This window comes from Eriocheir sinensis, chromosome 20, assembly GCF_024679095.1.
Source record: "Eriocheir sinensis breed Jianghai 21 chromosome 20, ASM2467909v1, whole genome shotgun sequence".
Lineage (NCBI taxonomy): Eukaryota > Metazoa > Arthropoda > Malacostraca > Decapoda > Varunidae > Eriocheir > Eriocheir sinensis.
In genome coordinates, this window is record NC_066528.1 from 20,873,019 (window position 1) to 20,893,018 (window position 20,000).

The following is a 20,000-nucleotide window of genomic DNA, read 5'->3' on the forward strand; positions in this document are numbered from 1 at the left end:
AAGATGTAAGGGTGGTCGCTGAGTGGCTGCCAATATCTCAGTCACCGCCGAGTGCCCAAGACTGCCCACATGCTGTCCTGAAGACCGCCTATCAACCCGGACTCTATAGGGTCGTATATGAGACATTTCGCCGCCCAAGAACACCTATTTGACAAGGCTTTCGTAGGAGTTGTGGTCATTTCCAGTAGTAGTTTTATGTCCTTGGTGGTAATGTGACTCTTCCTCTGTACTGTGAACCTGAAGAAACACTCCTCAACCCACCCATCCTCATTGACCTTTAGAAATAGCTGATGAGAGACGCTAAATTGTCTCATATACCGAACTAAAGCCTGGTATTACAAGCCACTTCGCCTTCTCACATCAGCTATATCTAAAGGTCAAAGAGGGGGTCAGTCGGGTTCTAATGAGTGTTTCTTCAGGTTCACGGTACAGAGGAAGGTTCACACTACCACCATGGTCATAAAACTACCCCTGGAAATGCCCACAACTCCCACGAAAGCCTTGTCAAGTATGTGTTCTTGGGCGGCTAAATGTCTCATATTACGACCCTATATTTTCTCCAAAGCCCCGATCACACGGTGCCGACTCTGGGCCACGACAACCCAGCGACTCCGGAAACACGAGGTCTTGGGTGTGAAATGTTGACATGAAAGGGTCGCACATAGTTTTTCCCGACTATATGCGACCCTTCCACATCAAGATTTCACACCCAAGACCTCGTATACCCCGAGTCGCTGGGTTGCCGTGGCCCGGAGTCGGCACATTGTGAACGGGGCTGAAGTCTAAGGAGAATCAAAGATGAACTCCGGTGGGCAACATGAGCCAGGCAAGATGGCGCCACTATAAACACTTGCCTGCGCCATAACGAGCTGGGACAGACCATCACGCCCCGCCAGCCATAGCGACTAAGTGAATAAATGAAGGGCCGGGGCAGGAAGTGTTAGGCACGGAGATGAATATTTGAATTTGAGTATCCGGATTAATAAATGAGTGAATGGCTAGCCTGCATGACTCTCTCTCTCTCTCTCTCTCTCTTTAATGGGACAATACTAAGAAAACGTGACATGCAAACACACAGAAGCACACATATCACTTCTACTACTACTACTTCTACTACTACTACAACTACTACCATCAAAACCTCTACCAACACTATCACTACAGCATAAGGGATCTCAGCGCTCTCCCTCCCCTCCAGACTCACGTTCTCGTGCTTGAAGAAACACAGCATCCGCAGCTCCCGGAAGACTCGCTTACTGGACACGAGCGTCTGGAACACGTTGGGCATCTTCTTGAGGGCCACGCGGCGACCGTCACGAGGGTCCGTCACCGCCCTGGAAGATACGGGTTGGTTAGTAAGGGTTCTGCACAAAACAAGATATGGGTTCGTTAGTAAAGGTTAAGATACGGGTTGGTTAGAAAGGGTTCTGTAGCATAACTATCATCATTAAGCCCATCATCACAAAACAAGATACGGGTTGGTTAGAAAGGGTTCTGTAGCATAACTATCATCATTAAGCCCATCATCACAAAACAAGATACGGGTTGGTTAGAAAGGGTTCTGTAGCATAACTATCATCATCATTAAAACCCATCATCACAAAACAAGATACGGGTTGGTTACTAAGGGTTCTGTAGCATAACTATCATCATTAAGCCCATCATCACAAAACAAGATACGGGATGGTTACTAAAGGTTCTGTAGCATCACTATATCCCTATCATCACCATTAAGCCCATCATCACAAAACACCTGAAATAATCGTCCTGAATCGATAATGTAAGTCTGAAACATCACCAGGGTTGTCATCGTTGGCCCTCGTCAGCAGCGTTGCCAAGTTATCGTACTCAAAACATCGCGGTTATCAGTTCCAGGGCCCGATACTTTCCTACCCACACAGATAACGAAATTCCAGTTAAAGTTATCGTTAAAAGCATTACTCATTGGTGTCTGTTTGCGAAAGCTGTACGTCAGAAACCGGAAAATACGAAATGCCGAGTGGCTGAGTACGATAATTTGGTAACGCTGCTCGTCAGGTAGTCCTATATAAATTCATCGTTTCAGGTATCCCCGGAAGCGCCATCAACCGGGTCACAAAAATTCGGTAAAAATGTATGCAATGGTTTTATGGGAACATCTCTAAACAAATTCTACTATACACTTTGGCTACAATATATCAAAAATCACCTTCAAAAATATATTCAGGAAACAGAAACACTTGAAATTCATAGATCCTTCAATGTAAATGCCTTAACTCAAAGACTTGGAAAGAATGAGAAGTTAAATATATGACCACGGTTTCGTATCATAGTAAATATATATGTCATTATCCCCGTCATTAATATATTCAGGAAACAAACACTGGAAATTCATAGATCCTTCGACTGGGAATGAATGAGAAGTTATCAACCCCTACCTGGTGTAAATATATATGACCACAGTTTTGTATCACAGTAAATATATATGTCATTATCCCCGTCATTAATATATTCAGGAAACAAACACTTGAAACTCTTAGATCCTTCAGTGTAAAGTTATCAATGAATGAGAAGTTAACAATCCCTGCCTGGTGTAGGTTAAATACGTATATGATCACAGTTTTGTATCACAGTAAATATATATCTGTCATTATCCCCGTCATTAATATATTCAGGAAACAAACACTTGAAATGCATAGATCCTTCAATGTAAAGTTATCAGTGAATGAGAAGTTAACAATCCCTGCCTGGTGTAGGTTAAATACGTATATGATCACAGTTTTGTATCACAGTAAATATATATCTGTCATTATCCCCGTCATTAATATATTCAGGAAACAAACACTTGAAAGTCAAAGATCCTTCAGTGTAAAGTTATTAATGAATGAGAAGTTATCAACCCCCGCCTGATGTAAATATATGACCAGTTTTGTATCTTTTTTTTTATAACAAAGGAGACAGCTCAAGGGCACAAAAAAAAGGAGAAAAAAAAAGCCCGCTGCTCGCTGTTCCTAAAAAGAGATACAGGAGTGGCCGAAAGAGGGGTCAATTTCGGGACCGTCATTCAGTCATCCCTCAAATAGTACGGTTTTCAATAGCTCGGTTTCGGTTTTATACGAATTGTCAAGGAAGATCTTTTAAGGATTTTTAAACTTCCTGCTTGTCGGGAAATTCAAAAATCCCCCAAAATCTTCCATGAAAATCCACATCAAACCGAGACCAAACTATTGAAAACCGACCTATTTGAGGGATGACTATTCAGGAAACAGAAACACTTGAAATTCATAGATCTTTCAATGTAAATACTATAACTCCCCGACTAGGAATGATGTCTCAGTTATCAACCCCGCCTGGTGTAAATACATACCACAGTTTTGTATCATGGTAAATACATCTAACATTTTCACCATCATTAATATATTCAGGAAACAAACACTTGAAATTCATAGATCCTTCAATGTAAATGCTGTAACTCCCCGACTAGGAATGTCTCGGTTATCAACCCCGCCTGGTGTAAATATATGACCAGTTTTGTATCATGGTAAATATATCTAACATTTTCACCATCATTAATATATTCAGGAAACAAACACTTGAAATTCATAGATCATTCAATGTAAATGATTAACTCCCCGACTAGGAATGTCCCAGTTATCAACCCCCCCTGGTGTAAATATATGAACACAGTTTTGTATCATGGTAAATATGTCAAGGTTCCAGAGTTGGGTGCTGTAATCGGAAGGGATAACAAACAAGATAATGGTTAGACACCAGTTTACTTTAAGTAAAGTAAGAAAACCCCAATACAGGCCTCACAATCTGAAGTCTCCAACACGAAGGCTTCAGCACGCCGGACTCAGCAATGACCTGTGCACTTGCTGACCTGTGGCATGGCTTCTTCCTCTTCGGGGCGTCTCGTCCTTTAAGTGGCAATGACGAGGCAGCACAGCTTCGTTCTTGAAGTGGTGTAGACGAGGGACGCCCAGGAGAAGGGGCGTCAGGTTCATGGCAGTCACGGGAGTCCAGGGCGTGGAGAAGGGAGAGATACGGCACCCACAACGAGCCCACGGTATCCGAGTTACCCCGAGTGATAACAGGGCTCGAGCTATAGCAGAATCAAGTGTTCAGGGCGAGGCTGGGCCGCTGTCTGACGAGGAAAGCGCGGGCGGCAACCAAGTCGCCTCCCATAGCGGGTTGAGAAGCCTCGGTGGTTCAGTCGACCAAGGCGTCGAACGGCTTCAGGCGAACGAGCAGCGGGAGTGAAGAAGGTGGTTCGCTGCGCCTCGGTAGTTGAACAGCTTCGAGCGGCAAGATGCGGGCGGGCGGCAGAGTGCCCCGGTCGTTCGGCCGCTAAGTTGGTAGTTGCCCTCACAATATGTACATAGGCTATCATTATCTCTATCATTATCAACGTCGCCGTATTTGAGGGCTCAGTAAGTTCATATGAATTGTTCCCTTGGTAGTGAAAGTTTCTATATAACAAAGTGAGTTCATCCCCTGTTGTTTTTTGTTATAAGTTCTGGGTGTTATGTGTTTGAAGAGATCCTCATCACCGTTTTCATCACCATCATCACCACCACAAAATACCCTCCAGTAAGTCATCACCACGAGTCTGTTTTTCCAGCATCACCACCACCACCACCACCATCATCATCACCACCACAAAATACCCACCAGTAAGTCAAGTCATCACCACGAGTCTGTCTTTCCATCATCACCACCACTGCTATATAGTCCTCTCAACACCACCACCACCACCACCACACGGTCAACACCACGTCACCTTTAAGAGTAAGGAGACTCAAGCAGCCTTACGCACACACCACCACCATCATCACCACCACCACCACCATCACCACCACCACCACCAAAAATGACAAGAATCACATATCACAACACACACACACACACACACACACACACACACACACACACACACGTTTCGAGGGTGAGTGAGTGAGTCAGTTTCAGGTTGAGGAAACGCCCAACACCACCACCACCACCACCGTCTATTCCCTGTCCTTATCCCTTCGTTTGGAGTGGTGGTGGTGGTGATGACGGTGACGGTGGTGGTGGTGGTGGTGGTGGTGGTGGTGATTCTGGAATATCGTGTTTACCGTATAAGGACCGCTCCTGTGTGTGTGTGTGTGTGTGTGTGTGTGTGTGTGTGTGTGTGTGTGTGTGTGTGGCTTTAAACAAATCTTAGGACATGATACGGAACATCAAATTTGCATATTTTTCCTCTCTCTCTCTCTCTCTCTCTCTCTCTCTCTCTCTCTCTCTCTCTCTCTCTCTCTCTCTCAGGTGTGGCATAAGGTAACCAAATCTTTACACATAAGAGAGAGAGAGAGAGAGAGAGAGAGAGAGAGAGAGAGAGAGAGAGAGAGAGAGAGAGAGAGAGAGAGAGAGAGAGAGAGAGAGAGAGCGTAAATGTAAACAGTTGTAAATAATTGTAAACACTTGTAAATAATTATATAGAATACAAATTTAATATCGGCAGAGGCTTTCGAATAGCTCCCCACCAGACGGGGGAGCTTTAGCTTAGGAAAAATATATTGTCATGTACTAATGTACTAAACATGTTTTAAATAAGGGAGGGAGAGAGAGAGAGAGAGAGAGAGAGAGAGAGAGAGAGAGAGAGAGAGAGAGAGAGAGAGAGAGAGAGAGAGAGAGAGAGAGAGAGAGAGAGAGAGAGAGAAAGCCAAACAGGAGAGAGGAAAAGGAGAGGTCGGGAGGGAGAGATAAGAGAAGGGAAAGGGAAACAGAGGAGAGGAAGGGGAGGAGATAAGAGAGAGAGAGAGAGAGAGAGAGAGAGAGAGAGAGAGAGAGAGAGAGAGAGAGAGAGAGAGAGAGAGAGAATGACCTAACCTATGGAAGCTAAGGTCATCTCCCCCTCCCCCCTAACCAAAGATGACCTAGAGACCTATCAAAGAGGAGGAGGAGGAGGAGGGATTTGCCTGTCACAAGACCTTGACACACATAAGTAAGTATACATCATTGTGTGTATGTGTGTGTGTGTGTGTGTGTGTGTGTGTGTGTGTGTGTGTGTGTGTGTGTGTGTTTTAACTAAATCGAGAGAGAGAGAGAGAGAGAGAGAGAGAGAGAGAGAGAGAGAGAGAGAGAGAGAGAGAGAGAGAGAGAGAGAGAGAGAGAGAGAGCACCAATTATTTCATGCATAAAGTTAGGTATGAAGAGTATAAACCGCTAGGAGGAGGAGGAGGAGGAGGAGGAGGAGGAAGAGAAGGAGAAGGAGTCTTGGTAATGGAGGCAGGTTGGAAGCAGGTAAAGGATAGAGTGGGACAGAAGAAGACTTGGAGGAGGAGGAGGAGGAGGAGGAGGAGGAGGAGGAGGAGGAGGAGGAGGATGGGTACGTTGAGTCTAGGAGCTAAACCCTTTGTTGTCTGGGTTAGGCTACATCCTCCTCCTCCTCCTCCTCCTCCTCCTCTTCTTCCCCCTCCCTTAACCTATAAACCGCCCCTTTGTCAACACCATTCCTCCCCTTCACTTCCCTCCATTTTCTCTCCCTTCCCTTACCTCCCCTTGCCTTCCCTTCCCTTCATATACCTTTTCTCTCCCTTCCCTTCTCTTCCCTTCAAATACCTTTTCTCTCCCTCCCCTTCTCTCCTCCTTATCTCTTCTCGTATTTCTTTTCTCTCCCTTCTCTTATTCTCGTGTTCTGTTTCCTTCCTTCCTCCTTTTCTCTCTCTCTCTCTCTCTCTCTCTCTCTCTCTCTCTCTCTCTCTCTCTCTCTCTCTCTCTCTCTCTCTCTCTCATCAGAATATTATATACATCAACAACTTACAAGCTTCTTTTTATCCTATACAACAACAAAGACTAAGAAATCTAAATCTATCATAAAACCTTCAATACATTTCTAAGTTAACCGATGATACCAAACTGTGTCGAAAAAGCCCATTACAGAAGAGGTATACGCATTGTCAGACGCTTCCGCCCCTCACATAAACTGGAAATGCCCAAAACTCTTACGAATGCTTTGTCAAATATGTGTTTCTTAGATTCATGGTACGGAAGAAGGGTCAAACTATCACCAGGGTCATTAAACTACCCCTGGAAATTCCCAAAACTCCAACGGAAGCCATGACAAATATGTTTCTTAGGTTCATGGTACAGAAGAAGGGTTAAACTACCACCAGGGTCATTAAACTACCCCTGGAAATGACCAAAACTCCCACGAAATCCTTGTCAAATATGTGTTTCTTAGGTTCATGGTACAGAAGAAGGGTTAAACTACCACCAGGGTCATTAAACTACCCCTGGAAATGCCCAAAACTCATACGGAAGCCTTGTCAAATGTATGTTTCTTAGGTTCATGGTACCGAAGAAGGGTTAAACTACCAACAGGGTCATTAAACTACCCCTGGAAATGCCCAAAACTCCTACGAAAACCTTATCAAATGTATGTTTCTTAGGTTCACGGTACAGAAAAACTGTTAAACTATCACCAGGGTCATAAAACTACCCATGGATATGCCTACAACTTCTACGAAAGCCTTGTCAAACGTGTGTTTCTTAAGGCGGCGTCAAACAGTAAATTTTTCCCAATATGTTGCTTGTTTTCGTTGGTGATATCGCCAACCACAATGTTGTGCATCACACTGTAGTGACCCTGGACTGTTGTGTTGACGCCGCGCTCCAACAACAACAAACACCACGCCAGCATCTCTCCAGCCACTTTGCCATGAATCGGAAGGATATTGAGGTTTTAGAAGATCAATGCGTCTGTGGTGAGCTTGCACACTCCAGCAAAACCTTGTCGTGGAAGCTATATAGTGTTCTCCATCTCAACAGTTGGTTTGCCTCGCGCCAGACACAGACTCCGCCCAGCACACCATCACAGTCAGCTGAGTGTTATAAATAACTTTACACCGTGGACAAATGAATCACAAGCACATTCTTGCACATGTACGTCGTTTTTGGAGTTTTACAGTTGACAATTTGAGTAAATATGTACGATGATTGACTTTCAATTTACATTTACAGCTTAGAGCACGAATGTCAATTGGCCCCGATTTCTCCCAACCAGTCTGGCAACACATCCTTCCCGACCCGCCAAATCTTGTTGGTGGTTGTTCATTTTGCCCAACCGCCAACCAAAACGAGCAACAAGTTGGGAGAAATTTGCCCATTTCAACTAACTAACTAACTAACTAACACCAGGGTCATTAAACTACCCCTGGAAATGCCCGAAACTCCTACGAAAGCCTTGTCAAATATGTGTTTCTTAGGTTCATGATACAGAAAAAGGGTCAAACTACCACCAGGGTCACAAAACTACCCCTGGAAATGCCCGAAACTCCTACGAAAGCCTTGTCAAATATGTGTTTCTTAGGTTCATTGTACAAAAGAAGGGTCAAACTAACACCAGGGTCATAAAACTACCCCTGGAAATGCCCGAAACTCCTACGAAAGCCTTGTCAAATATGTGTTTCTTAGGTTCATTGTACAAAAGAAGGGTCAAACTAACACCAGGGTCATAAAACTACCCCTGGAAATGCCCGAAACTCCTACGAAAGCCTTGTCAAATATGTGAGCTGGGGCGTCGAACTGTTTAACAAGAATATGTCCCTGAGACCGACTGTAAGAGAGAGGGAGGGAGATCATCTAAAGGCCTTGACCGGTTTGTGGATTGGTCGGGAGTCGGTGAGTGTCTTAACCGTGACAAAGCGTGGAGTCATGCACCTTGGACGCAGCGGCAGCAGTCACACACAGACAGACGTGCGTGGGAAGACTCTCTCCGCAGGTTGTCAATACGTAAGAAAACGGATCTCGGGGTCACTATCAGCGTTGACTTGTAACCTAAGAAGACAACGGAGGTGTCTGTCTGTTAAAAGGAAGGTAATATACACTATGCTTGAGATATGATATAATGGTCTATCGCTATCAGAGGCACTGCAGTATAGATATTAGGAGTTTTCTCTCGACTCCGCCACTGGAAAAAAAACGGCTTACGGATCTTGATGGTAAAAAGATCAACTCCTTTCAGAATCGCATTGACCGCCATTTCGCTGTGACAGGAGTGAGTGAATTAAACGTTGTCTTGTGAACGTATATACCGAATGCAAGTCCTTTCTTTCTTTCTTTCTTTTTTTCTTTCTTTCTTTTTATTCTTTCATTTCGAGGCCAAAAGATGCTTGAGAGAGAGAGAGAGAGAGAGAGAGAGAGAGAGAGAGAGAGAGAGAACGAAGGTTGTTGAGTATCGTGAGAAGCCGGCAAGACTCTCTCTCTCTCTCTCTCTCTCTCTCTCTCATAATGTTTTACTTGTTTTTCCTTTACCAATAAGAGAGAGAGAGAGAGAGAGAGAGAGAGAGAGAGAGAGAGAGAGAGAGAGAGAGAGAGAGAGTGTTGCTAAGTATTAGTGTCTTTCCATCTAATTAAATTCTGTTCCGTGAAAATGTGAGAGAATTAGAGCAATTATCTCTCTCTCTCTCTCTCTCTCAGACGCACACATTCACACAGACACAATATCCACATGCCTTTCACACACACACACACACACACACACACACACACACACACACACACACAGCTATCACACCATACACAAGAAAAACAAAGCAACAAACAAACAAGCAAGTAAAACCAAAACACACACACACACACACACACACACACAGCAGGTGATGCAGCAGTACAGCAGCTGATCAATACACCTGCCCCGCGCCGCCACACACCAGCCTCACCGCCACCGCCACCGCCACCACCACCACCACCAGTACCACCACTACCACCACCCTTATTTGATACATATAGCAATTCAAATATCGTACCAAAGAAACATACCACCACAATCACCACCACCACCACCACCACCACAACCCTTATAAGAAACATATAGCATTTCAAACACCAAAGAAACCTATCATCACCACCACCACCACTATCACCACTAATGTCACCACTACCACCACCACCACCACCACCACTACCACCACCACCACCACCCCTAACATCAACATTCTAGCTACCCACATGCTTAAAGAAACCTAATACCACTCATTCATCACCACCATCATCACCATCATCACCACCACCACTGTCCCTACCAGCAATATACTCAAGGAATGTATTACCACTATCATCATCACCATCATCACCCATCCTTAGTATGTATATCACCACTAATTACAACTAACAATACCATCATCACCACCATCACCACCACCAAATTTGCTATCACCACCATTAATACCACCTTATCTTATCACCACCACCACCACCACCACCACCCTCTTCCACATTTTAATACGATATGGACGAGTGGAAGAATGGGAGAGTGGAATATAGGAAAAAGTGGAAGATTGAGAGTGGAAGAAGAAGAAGAAGGGTGGGGATGAGTAACAAAAGTGGAGAGAAGAAGATGGAGAGACGGAGAGAAAGGAGGATTAGGAAGTGGAGGAGAGATGTGGAGGAGGAAGAAGTGGAGGAAGAATGTTAGTAAGAGTGGCAGAGTCCCGTCCACACACACACACACACACACACACACACACACACACACACATCAGATCGACTTACTGACCTGAATTGTTTTTCCATCGAGGAGGAGAAGGAGGAGGAGGAGGAGGAGGAGGAGAGACAATGGAGGGGAACGTTTTACTCCCTTGAACTTTCTCTCCCTTCCTTTCTTTTTCCTTTCCCTTCCATTTTTTCTTTCTATTCCTCCTTCTCAATCCTTTCTCTTTTTTCTCTTCCTTTTCCTTCATTCGTTTTTATATCCTTTCTCTTTTCCTTCCCTTCCCATCTTCTAAGCTATTTCCCTTCCCTTCCTTTCCTTTCCTTTCTTTCTCCTTCCTTTCCGTTCTCCTCTCAACCACTTCCTCCCTTTATCTTATTTATCCCTTCCCTTCCCTTCACATATCTTTCCTCTTCCTCCTCCTTTCTTTCCCTCCCTTCCCTTCCTTCCTTTTCCATCTATTCCCTTCTCCCAACCATTTCCTTTCCCTTCCCTTCCTCAGCCATTTCCTTCCTTCGTTTGACCTGACATACCATACCATACCTCCTCTTCCTCCTCCTCCTACTCCTCTTTCTCTTTCTCTGCCCATACCATACCATGCCTCCTCCTCCTCCTCCTTCTCCTCCTCTTTCTCTGCCCATACCATACCATGCCTCCTCCTCCTCCTCCTTCTCCTCCTCTTTCTCTGCCCATACGATACCATGCCTCCTCTTCCTCCTCCTCCTCCTTCTCTGCCCATCTCTTCCTCAACCATTTCCTTCCTTCGCTTGACCCGACATACCATACCATACCATACCATACCCGCACCTCCTTCTCATCCTCCTCCTCCTCCTTCCCCACCCCCAGGAAATGCCTCAGACGGACCCCTTGCCTGCCTTTCCCACGCCCTCCGCTCACCTGCTGACCACCACCATCACCATCACCACAGCCACCACCACCACCACCCAGCATCACCATCATCACTATCACCACCAATACACATACTTAAGAAATATATCACCATCATCACCATCACCATCACTATAATATCCAATCACCATCATCATCATTATTATTATTATTATTATTATTATTATTTTCTTTTTCTTTTTTTAACGTTAATTTTATCTCACGTTTGATGATGTTGTCGTTTTATGTACACACACACACACACACACACACACACACACACACACTCAAGGAAAATAAATGATTGTTCCAGATTTTCCGTGCGTAACGTGTGTGTGTGTGTGTGTGTGTGTGTGTGACGTAACCGCGAGTAGTAAAACGACACTTGGGTTATGTCACTGGAATCTCTCTCTCTCTCTCTCTCTCTCTCTCTCTCTCTCTCTCTCTCTCTCTCTCTCTCTCTCGTCATGCTGATAATAAACACTCAAAGATAATGTCATATGCTTATCATTATTATTATTATTATTATTATTATTATTATTATGAACAAGAACAGTATGATATATTTACTTCTAAGGTAAAAAAAAATATATATACACCAATAACACCAAACATCACCACCACCACCAACAACAACAACGTCATCACCACCACAATGAGAGTCTGGCAACACTGGACAGAGGAGGAGGAGGAGGAGACGGTGGTGGTGGCAGGGGGGGGTTGAGGGGGGAGGGGAGGCGTAGAAAGCTCGTGGTGGTGGTGGTGACGTCAGGATGAGGATGAGGGGGAAGGGGGGTTGGCATCAAGCTCGTGGTGGGGGTGGTGGTGACGTCAGGATGAGGAGGAGGGCTAAGGGGGGTGGCATCAAGCTCGTGGTGGTGGTGGTGAAGACGTCAGGATGAGGATGAGGGGAAGGGGGGGTGGCATCAAGCTCGTGGTGGGGGTGGTGATGACGTCAGGATGAGGATGAGGGGGAAGGGGGGGTGGCATCAAGCTCGTGGTGGGGGTGGGGGTGACGTCAGGATGAGGATGAGGGGGAAGAGAGGTTGGCATCAAGCTCGTGGCGGTGGTGGTGGCATGGGGGGGTTGAGGGGGGAGGGGAGGCGTAGCAAGCTCGTGGTGGTGGTGGTGGCATGGGGGGGTTGAGGGGGGAGGGGAGGCGTAGCAAGCTCGTGGTGGTGGTGGTGACGTCAGGAGGGAGTGGTGGCATCCAGCTGGTGGTGGTGTTGGTGACGTCATGTTCTCGTCACGGGTGCGTCACAGGGTTTCCTCAGCTACATGTATTACTCAACCTCGGCGCTGGCTTGTTGCGTGGAGGGAAAGGCGGAGAAGTGTACGTGTAGAATCAAGTCTCTCCTGCCAGGCCCAACATACGCTCGGATTAGTTAGGCGACTCACAAACGATGTCGAGAGATCACACATTTTTTCTACAGTAAGGGAGACAGGCGGCTTAGGAGGATGGGGAGGCCTCTTGGTAATCCCCTCTTGAAAGCGTTAAGTCGAAAGAAGGTTAGGAAATACACACAAATCCATCCCTGATTCACGCTTTCTGCCCTTCAAATTAGGCGACTCACAAACAATGTCGAGAGATCACACATTTTTTCTACAGTAAGGGAGGCAGGCGGCTTAGGAGGATGGGGAGACCTCTTGGTAATTCCCTCTTGAAAGCGTTTAAGTCGAAAGTTAGGAAATACACACAAATCCATCCCTGACTCACGCTTTCTGCCCTTCAAATTAGGCGACTCACAAACGATGTAGAGAGATCACATTTTTTCTACAGTAAGGAAGGCAGGTGGCTTAGGAGGATGGGGAGGCCTCTTGGTAATCCCCTCTTGAAAGCGTTAAGTCGAAATAAAGTTAGGAAATACATACAAATCCATCCCTGATTCACGCTTTCTGCCCTTCAAATTAGGCGACACACAAACAATGTCGAGAGATCACACATTTTTTCTACAGTAAGGGAGGCAGGCGGCTTAGGAGGATGGGGAGGCCTCTTGGTAATCCCCTCTTGAAAGCGTTAAGTCGAAATAAAGTTAGGAAATACATACAAATCCATCCCTGACTTATGCTTTCTGCACTTCAAATCTCAAACAATGTCGAGAGATCACAATTCTTTTACAGTAAGGAAGGCGGCTTAGACTAAGAGCACGGGGAGGCGTCTTGGTAATCCCCTCCTGGAAGCGTTAAGTCGAAAGGAAATAAGGAAATACATACAAATCCATCCCTGATTCACGCTTTCTGCCCTTCAAATCTCAAACAATGTCGAGAGATCACAATTCTTTTACAGTAAGGAAGGCGGCTTAGACTTAGAGCACGGGGAGGTGTCTTGGTAATCCCCTCTTGAAAGCGTTAAGTCGAAAGAAAGTTAGGAAAAACACACAAATCCATCCCTGATTCACGCTTTCTGCCCTTCAAATTAGGCGACTCACAAACGATGTCGAGAGATCACACATTTTTTCTACAGTAAGGGAGGCAGACGGCTTAGGAGGATGGAGAGGCGTCTTGGTAATCCCCTCTTGAAAGCGTTAAGTCGAAATAAAGTTAGGAAATACATACAAATCCATCCCTGACTCACGCTTTCTGCCCTTCAAATTAGGCGACTCACAAACGATGTCGAGAGATCACACATTTTTTCTACAGTAAGGGAGGCGGGCGGCTTAGGAGGATGGAGAGGCGTCTTGGTAATCCCCTCTTGAAAGCGTTAAGTCGAAATAAAGTAATACATACAAATCCATCCCTGACTTATGCTTTCTGCACTTCAAATCTCAAACAATGTCGAGAGATCACAATTCTTTTACAGTAAGGAAGGCGGCTTAGACTTAGAGCACGGGGAGGCGTCTTGGTAATCCCCTCTTGAAAGCGTTAAGTCGAAATAAAGTTAGGAAATACATACAAATCCATCCCTGACTCATGCTTTCTGCCCTTCAAATCTCAAACAATGTCGAGAGATCACAATTCTTTTACAGTAAGGAAGGCGGCTTAGACTTAGAGCACGGGGAGGCGTCTTGGTAATCCCCTCCTGGAAGCGTTAAGTCGAAAGGAAATAAGGAAATACATACAAATCCATCCCTGACTCATGCTTTCTGCTCTTCAAATCTCAAACAATGTCGAGAGATCACAATTCTTTTACAGTAAGGAAGGCGGCTTAGACTTAGAGCACGGGGAGGTGTCTTGGTAATCCCCTCTTGAAAGCGTTAAGTCAAAATAAAGTTAGGAAATACATACAAATCCATCCCTGACTCACGCTTTCTGACCTTCAAATTAGGCGACTCACAAACGATGTCGAGAGAGCACACATTTTTTCTACAGTAAGGGAGGCAGGCGGCTTAGGAGGATGGGGAGACCTCTTGGTAATTCCCTCTTGAAAGCGTTAAGTCGAAATAAACATACAAATCCATCCCTGACTCACGCTTTCTGCCTTTCAAATGTCCAAATCCTGCTAGGCCTAACATACGCCGTGGTAATCCCCTCTTGTAAGCGTTAAATCGAAATAAAGTCAGGAAATACATACAAATCCATCCCTGACTCAACGTTTTCTGGTCTTCAAATGTCCAAATCCATCCCTGACTCAACGTTTTCTGGTCTTCAAATGTCCAAATCCATCCCTGACTCAACGTTTTCTGGTCTTCAAACGTCCCAAACTTTACGCGGGAAAAGTATAGAAAACGGGATGCTCAGATTTATCAAGCATCACACTCTACTCTCTACAGTCTAATATTTTTTTCTTAAACCACGCAACGAGATATTTAAAGAGAAAACAAGCTTAGTATAACATCTTCATGCTCCTCTGCCTTCCCCTACCCTCCCGTCTCTCCTTCACCAATGCCATTAAGAAGACGCTGCCTCTCCATGCATACCCCGACACACTATCCGTAGCCTGCTGTTCCGTGTTTCCGTGTTTCCTTCTCTCCTCTTCCTCTCAATTCATACCCCGACACACTATCCGTCGCCTGCCCATCCGTGTTTCCGTGCTTCCTTCCCTGCTCCTCCTCTCCATTCATACCCCAACACACTATCCGTAGCCTGCCCATCCGTGTTTCCGTGCTTCCTTCCCTGCTCTTCCTCTCCATTCATACCCCGACACACTATCCGTCGCCTGCCCATCCGTGTTTCCGTGCTTCCTTCCCTGCTCTTCCTCTCCATTCATACCCCGACACACTATCCGTTGCCTGCCCATCCGTGTTTCCGTGCTTCGTTTCGTCCCTAGCCTAGCCCGGGCCGGCGTGAGGTCAACGCCCTTGCCGAACCAACCCCACGCCGTGACCTTGGCGGCGAGGTCACTGCCCGCTGCGAGGACCTTCACCCCGCCAGGAGGAGGAGGAGGCGCGAAGACTGCTTTGTGGATAATATAGGAGGAAGAGGAAAGAGGGGAGGAAAGAGTGGAGAGAAATAGGGGAGGGAGAGAGGAAGGTGGGGAGGGTGATGGGGTATGGGGAGAGAGAGAGGGGAAGAAAGGGGGAACAAGGGGAAAGAGGGAAGGGAGGGAGGGAGAGAAGAGATGCTATGGGTCTCAGTGAAGGGTTGTAGGGAGAGGAAGGGGAGAAAGAGGAAGGGAGGAGGAAAAGAAGGGAGGAAGGGAGGGAGGGAGAGAAGAGATGCTATGGGTCTATGTGATGGGTTGTAGGGAGAGAGGAGAGAGAGGAAGGGGAGGGAAGGGGAAAAGAAGAAGGAGAGGAAGGGGAAAAGAAGAAGGGGAGGGAAGGGGAGGAGGGAGAGAAGAGATGCTATGGGTCTCAGTGATGGGTTGTAGGGAGAGGAGAGAGAGGAAGGGGAGGGAAGGGGAGAAGGAAGGAGAGGAAGGGGAAAAGAAGAAGGAGAGGAAGGGGAAAAGAAGAAGGGGAGGAGGGAGAGAAGAGAGATGCTATGGGTCTCAGTGATGGGTTGGAGAGTGAGAGGAGAGAGAGGAAGGGGAGGGAAGGGGAGAAGGAAGGAGAGGAAGGGGAAAAGAAGAAGGAGAGGAAGGGGAAAAGAAGAAGGGGAGGGAAGGGGAGGAGGGAGAGAAGAGAGATGCTATGGGCCTAAGTGAAGGGTTGTAGGGAGAGAGGAAGGGGAGGGAAGGGGAGGAAGGGAAGGAAGGGTACAGACAGGGTCCGCAAGGCTAAGGAATGGTTTCAATGGACAAAGGGAAGGGAGTGTCGACCCCTCCCCCATCACCCCTTCTACGGTACGAAATAACACATGGGGAGTCTGCAGGAGGCTAGCCAGTGACGGGGGGAGGAGGGGGAGGGGGGGGAAGGTCCTGTACACCAATTACCACTATCTATGAATTTATCTATTATCTTGGAGGTGTCTATCGTACTGGCACTCACCACATGACACACACACACACACACACACACACACACACACACACACACACACACACACACACACACACACACAATTCCACCTTGCTAAACAAACATTCCACTTCTAATACCATCCCATCCCTTTCCTTTCCTTTCCTTTCCTTCCCCTTCCTTTCCTTTCCTTTCATTCCCTTTCCTTTCCTTCCCATCCTTTTCCTTTCCTATGCCTTCGTCCCCTTCCCTTCCCTTCCCCTCCCTTCCCTTCCCTTCCCACAACGACAATGGTTTCCGCCTGGGGTCGTTCTCCCTCTCAAGATGCATAAGCCGTGTAAAACTATCACCAATATCACAAAACAGTCCATGAAAACAATAACTTATACGGGAGGCTTTGCAAACAGGCGGACTGAGACTTAAGGGAAAACACAAGCTGTCATAGGAGTTTTGGGCATTTCCAGGGGTATTTTGATGACCCTGGTGACAGTTTGACCCTCACTAGAACCTCACTGATCTCCTTTTCGGCCACAACACAGTCCATGAAAACAACAACAACTTATACGGGAGGCTTTGCAAACAGGCGGACTGAGACGTAAGGGAAAACACGTGCTGTCATAGAAGTTTTAGGCATTTTCAGGGGTAGTTTGATGACCCTGGTGACAGTTTGACCCTCACTAGAACCTCACTGATCTCCTTTTCGGCCACAACACAGTCCATGAAAACCACAACAACTTATACGGAAGGCTTTGCAAACTGGAGGTCTGAGACGTAAGGGAAAACACGTGCTGTCATAGGAGTTTTGGGCATTTCCAGGGGTATTTTGATGACCCTGGTGACAGTTTGACCCTCACTAGAACCTCACTGATCTCCTTTTCGGCCACAACACAGTCCATGAAAACAACAACAACTTATACGGGAGGCTTTGCAAACAGGCGGACTGAGACTTAAGTGAAAACACGTGTTGTCATAGGAGTTTAAGGCATTTCCAGGGGTAGTTTGATGACCCTGGTGACAGTTTGACCCTCACTAGAGCCTCACTGATCTTTTCGGCCACAACACAATACCCGCAAACTATACCCTCAACAGTTGTAAGTAAACCACGTCGGGGTTGTAAATATAATAGGAATTGTAAATAAACTTATGCTCAATTTGTGACTCTTTGGATTCATGAATACCACAATTTATAGAATACGGACTAAACTTTCCTCAGTGCCAAGATAGACGATTCCTCCTCCTCGACATCACAGCCATAGGAGAGTCTGGTCACCTTCACTATCAATATCAAGCAGTGTTAACCTTCCTCCTCTCTCTCTCCGTATAACATGTTAAAATTTCATTCATCATGTTCTACCCTACGCATCTCTCTCTCCTAGAATGTGCTAAAACAACTATTTCTACTACTACTACTACTACTACCACTACTACTACTACTACTACTACTACTACTACTATTACTACCACTACTGTTGCTACCTATCTCCTGCTGCTATCAATAAGGTACATAAATAGAATTGAGGAGGAGCAGGAGGAGGAGGAGGAGGAGGAAGGTAGGGAGAAGGAGGAGGCGTCTAAGCGGTCGATTGCTCTCTCTCTCTCTCTCTCTCTCTCTCTCTCTCTCTCGTAAGCAGGGGACAGGATTGATAAGAGATAAGTGAAGAGGAGGAGGAGGAGGAGGAGGAAGAGGACAAAGCAAGGGTCTGAATAATGAAAAGGGAAGGGGAGGGAGGGGAAGAAAGGGAAGGGAAGGGAAGGGAAGGAAAGGGAAGGGGAAGGGAGGGAAGGAAAGGGAAGGAAAGTGATGGGAAGGGAAGGGAAAGGAGAGGAGAGGGAAGGGAAGGGAAGGGAAGGAAAGGAAGGGAAGGGAAGGAGAGGGAAGGGAAGGGAGAGGAAGAAAGGAAAGGAAAGGGAAGGAAGGGGAAGGAAAGGGAAGGAAAGGAAGAGATGGGGAGAGGAAGGAAGGGAAGGGAAGGGAAGGGAAGGAAAGAGGGGAGAGGAAAAATAAGATAAATGAGCATAATAAAGAAGAGAAAGGAAAGAGAAGGGAAGATAAAAAGGAAGGAAAAAGAGAGAGAAGGAAGAGAAAAAGGAGGAAAGGGAAGAGAAGAAAAAAGAAAAGAAAATCAAAATAAAGTAAATTAATATATAACAGTATTACTCCTCCTCCTCTTCTTCTTCTTCTTCTTCTTCTTCTTCTTCCTTCTCCTCATCCAAGCATTGCCTCAAGCACAAATTACGGTGTGTGTGTGTGTGTGTGTGTGTGTGTGTGTGTGTGAGAGAGAGAGAGAGAGAGAGAGAGAGAGAGAGAGAGAGAGAGAGAGAGAGAGAGAGAGAGAGACTCGCTCACTTTCATCAGTTGTTCTGTCATTGTGAGTCACTTTCACCTTCGTAACACCTGCTCTCTCTCTCTCTCTCTGTTGTCACTTTCTTTACTCATTTTCACTTATCTTTTTTTTCTTCAGAACACACACACACACACACACACACACACACACAATTCCACCTTGCTAAACAAATATATTCCACTTCTAATTTCATTCCTTCCCTTCCCTTCCTATCCCTTTCATTCCCCTTCCTATCCCTTTCCTTCCCTCTCCTCCCCTTTCCATCCCCTCCTTTTCCATTTCCTTCCCTTCCCTTCCCTTGCTTTCCTTTCCAATCCCAATCCATCCATTCCCTTCACTTCCCCTCCCTTCCCTTCCCTTCCCGTCTCACTCCATCTGTCAAGGATTTTATGAGACACACGACCATGGTATAAGTGACAACCTTGGTAATGTTAGTATATGATAAGGTTAGTTGCGGTCTTGGCAATGCTTGTTATAAACGACTTGACTGACTGACTAGGTGACTGACTGACTGACGTGCTTACTGACTGACTGACTGGCTAGTTGACCAAATGCCAAAGTGACTGACTGACTGATCGACTACCTAACTGACTGACTGACTGACTAACAAACTTCCTGACTGACTGGCTAGCTGACCAAATGCCCAAATGACTGACTGATGGCCTAACTAACTAACTGACTGGACTGATTCTGACTTCGATATTGACTGACTGACTGGGTGACTGACTAACTGACTGGCTAAAGCTCTGATACTGACATATATATAACTGACTGATTGACTGACGGGTTAATACTGAGTGCTATGTTGACTGACTGACTGACAGACTGACTAACTTCTTTTCCCTTCTCTTTTTTCTTTTCTTTTCCTTTCCTCAACTTTCCTTTCTTTTCCTTTTTAACTTCATTTCCCTTATTTTTCTTTCCTTTCCTTCCCTTCGCCTCCCTTCCCTTCCCCTTTATATAACTGATGGATTGACTGACTGAGTGACTGACTGATGGGCTAATACTGTGTTTATAATGAGTGAGTGGCTGAGTGGC

General features: G+C 46.0%; 1 protein-coding gene across 33 annotated transcripts in view; it reads right to left on the reverse strand.

The window, feature by feature from the left end:
* The window catches only part of LOC127001374 (serine/threonine-protein kinase NLK2-like), an 83,064-nt gene that overhangs the window by 29,515 nt on the left and 33,549 nt on the right, over positions 1-20,000 (reverse strand). For all 33 annotated transcript variants that reach the window (XR_007755187.1, XR_007755194.1, XR_007755197.1 and 30 more), the window contains exon 2: positions 1,205-1,334. Coding sequence is in view for 1 of the 33 variants with exons in the window: in XM_050865921.1 (XP_050721878.1) it covers positions 1,205-1,334 (130 nt within the window). In the remaining 32 variants the exon portion in view is untranslated. The remainder of the gene's footprint in view (positions 1-1,204; positions 1,335-20,000) is intronic.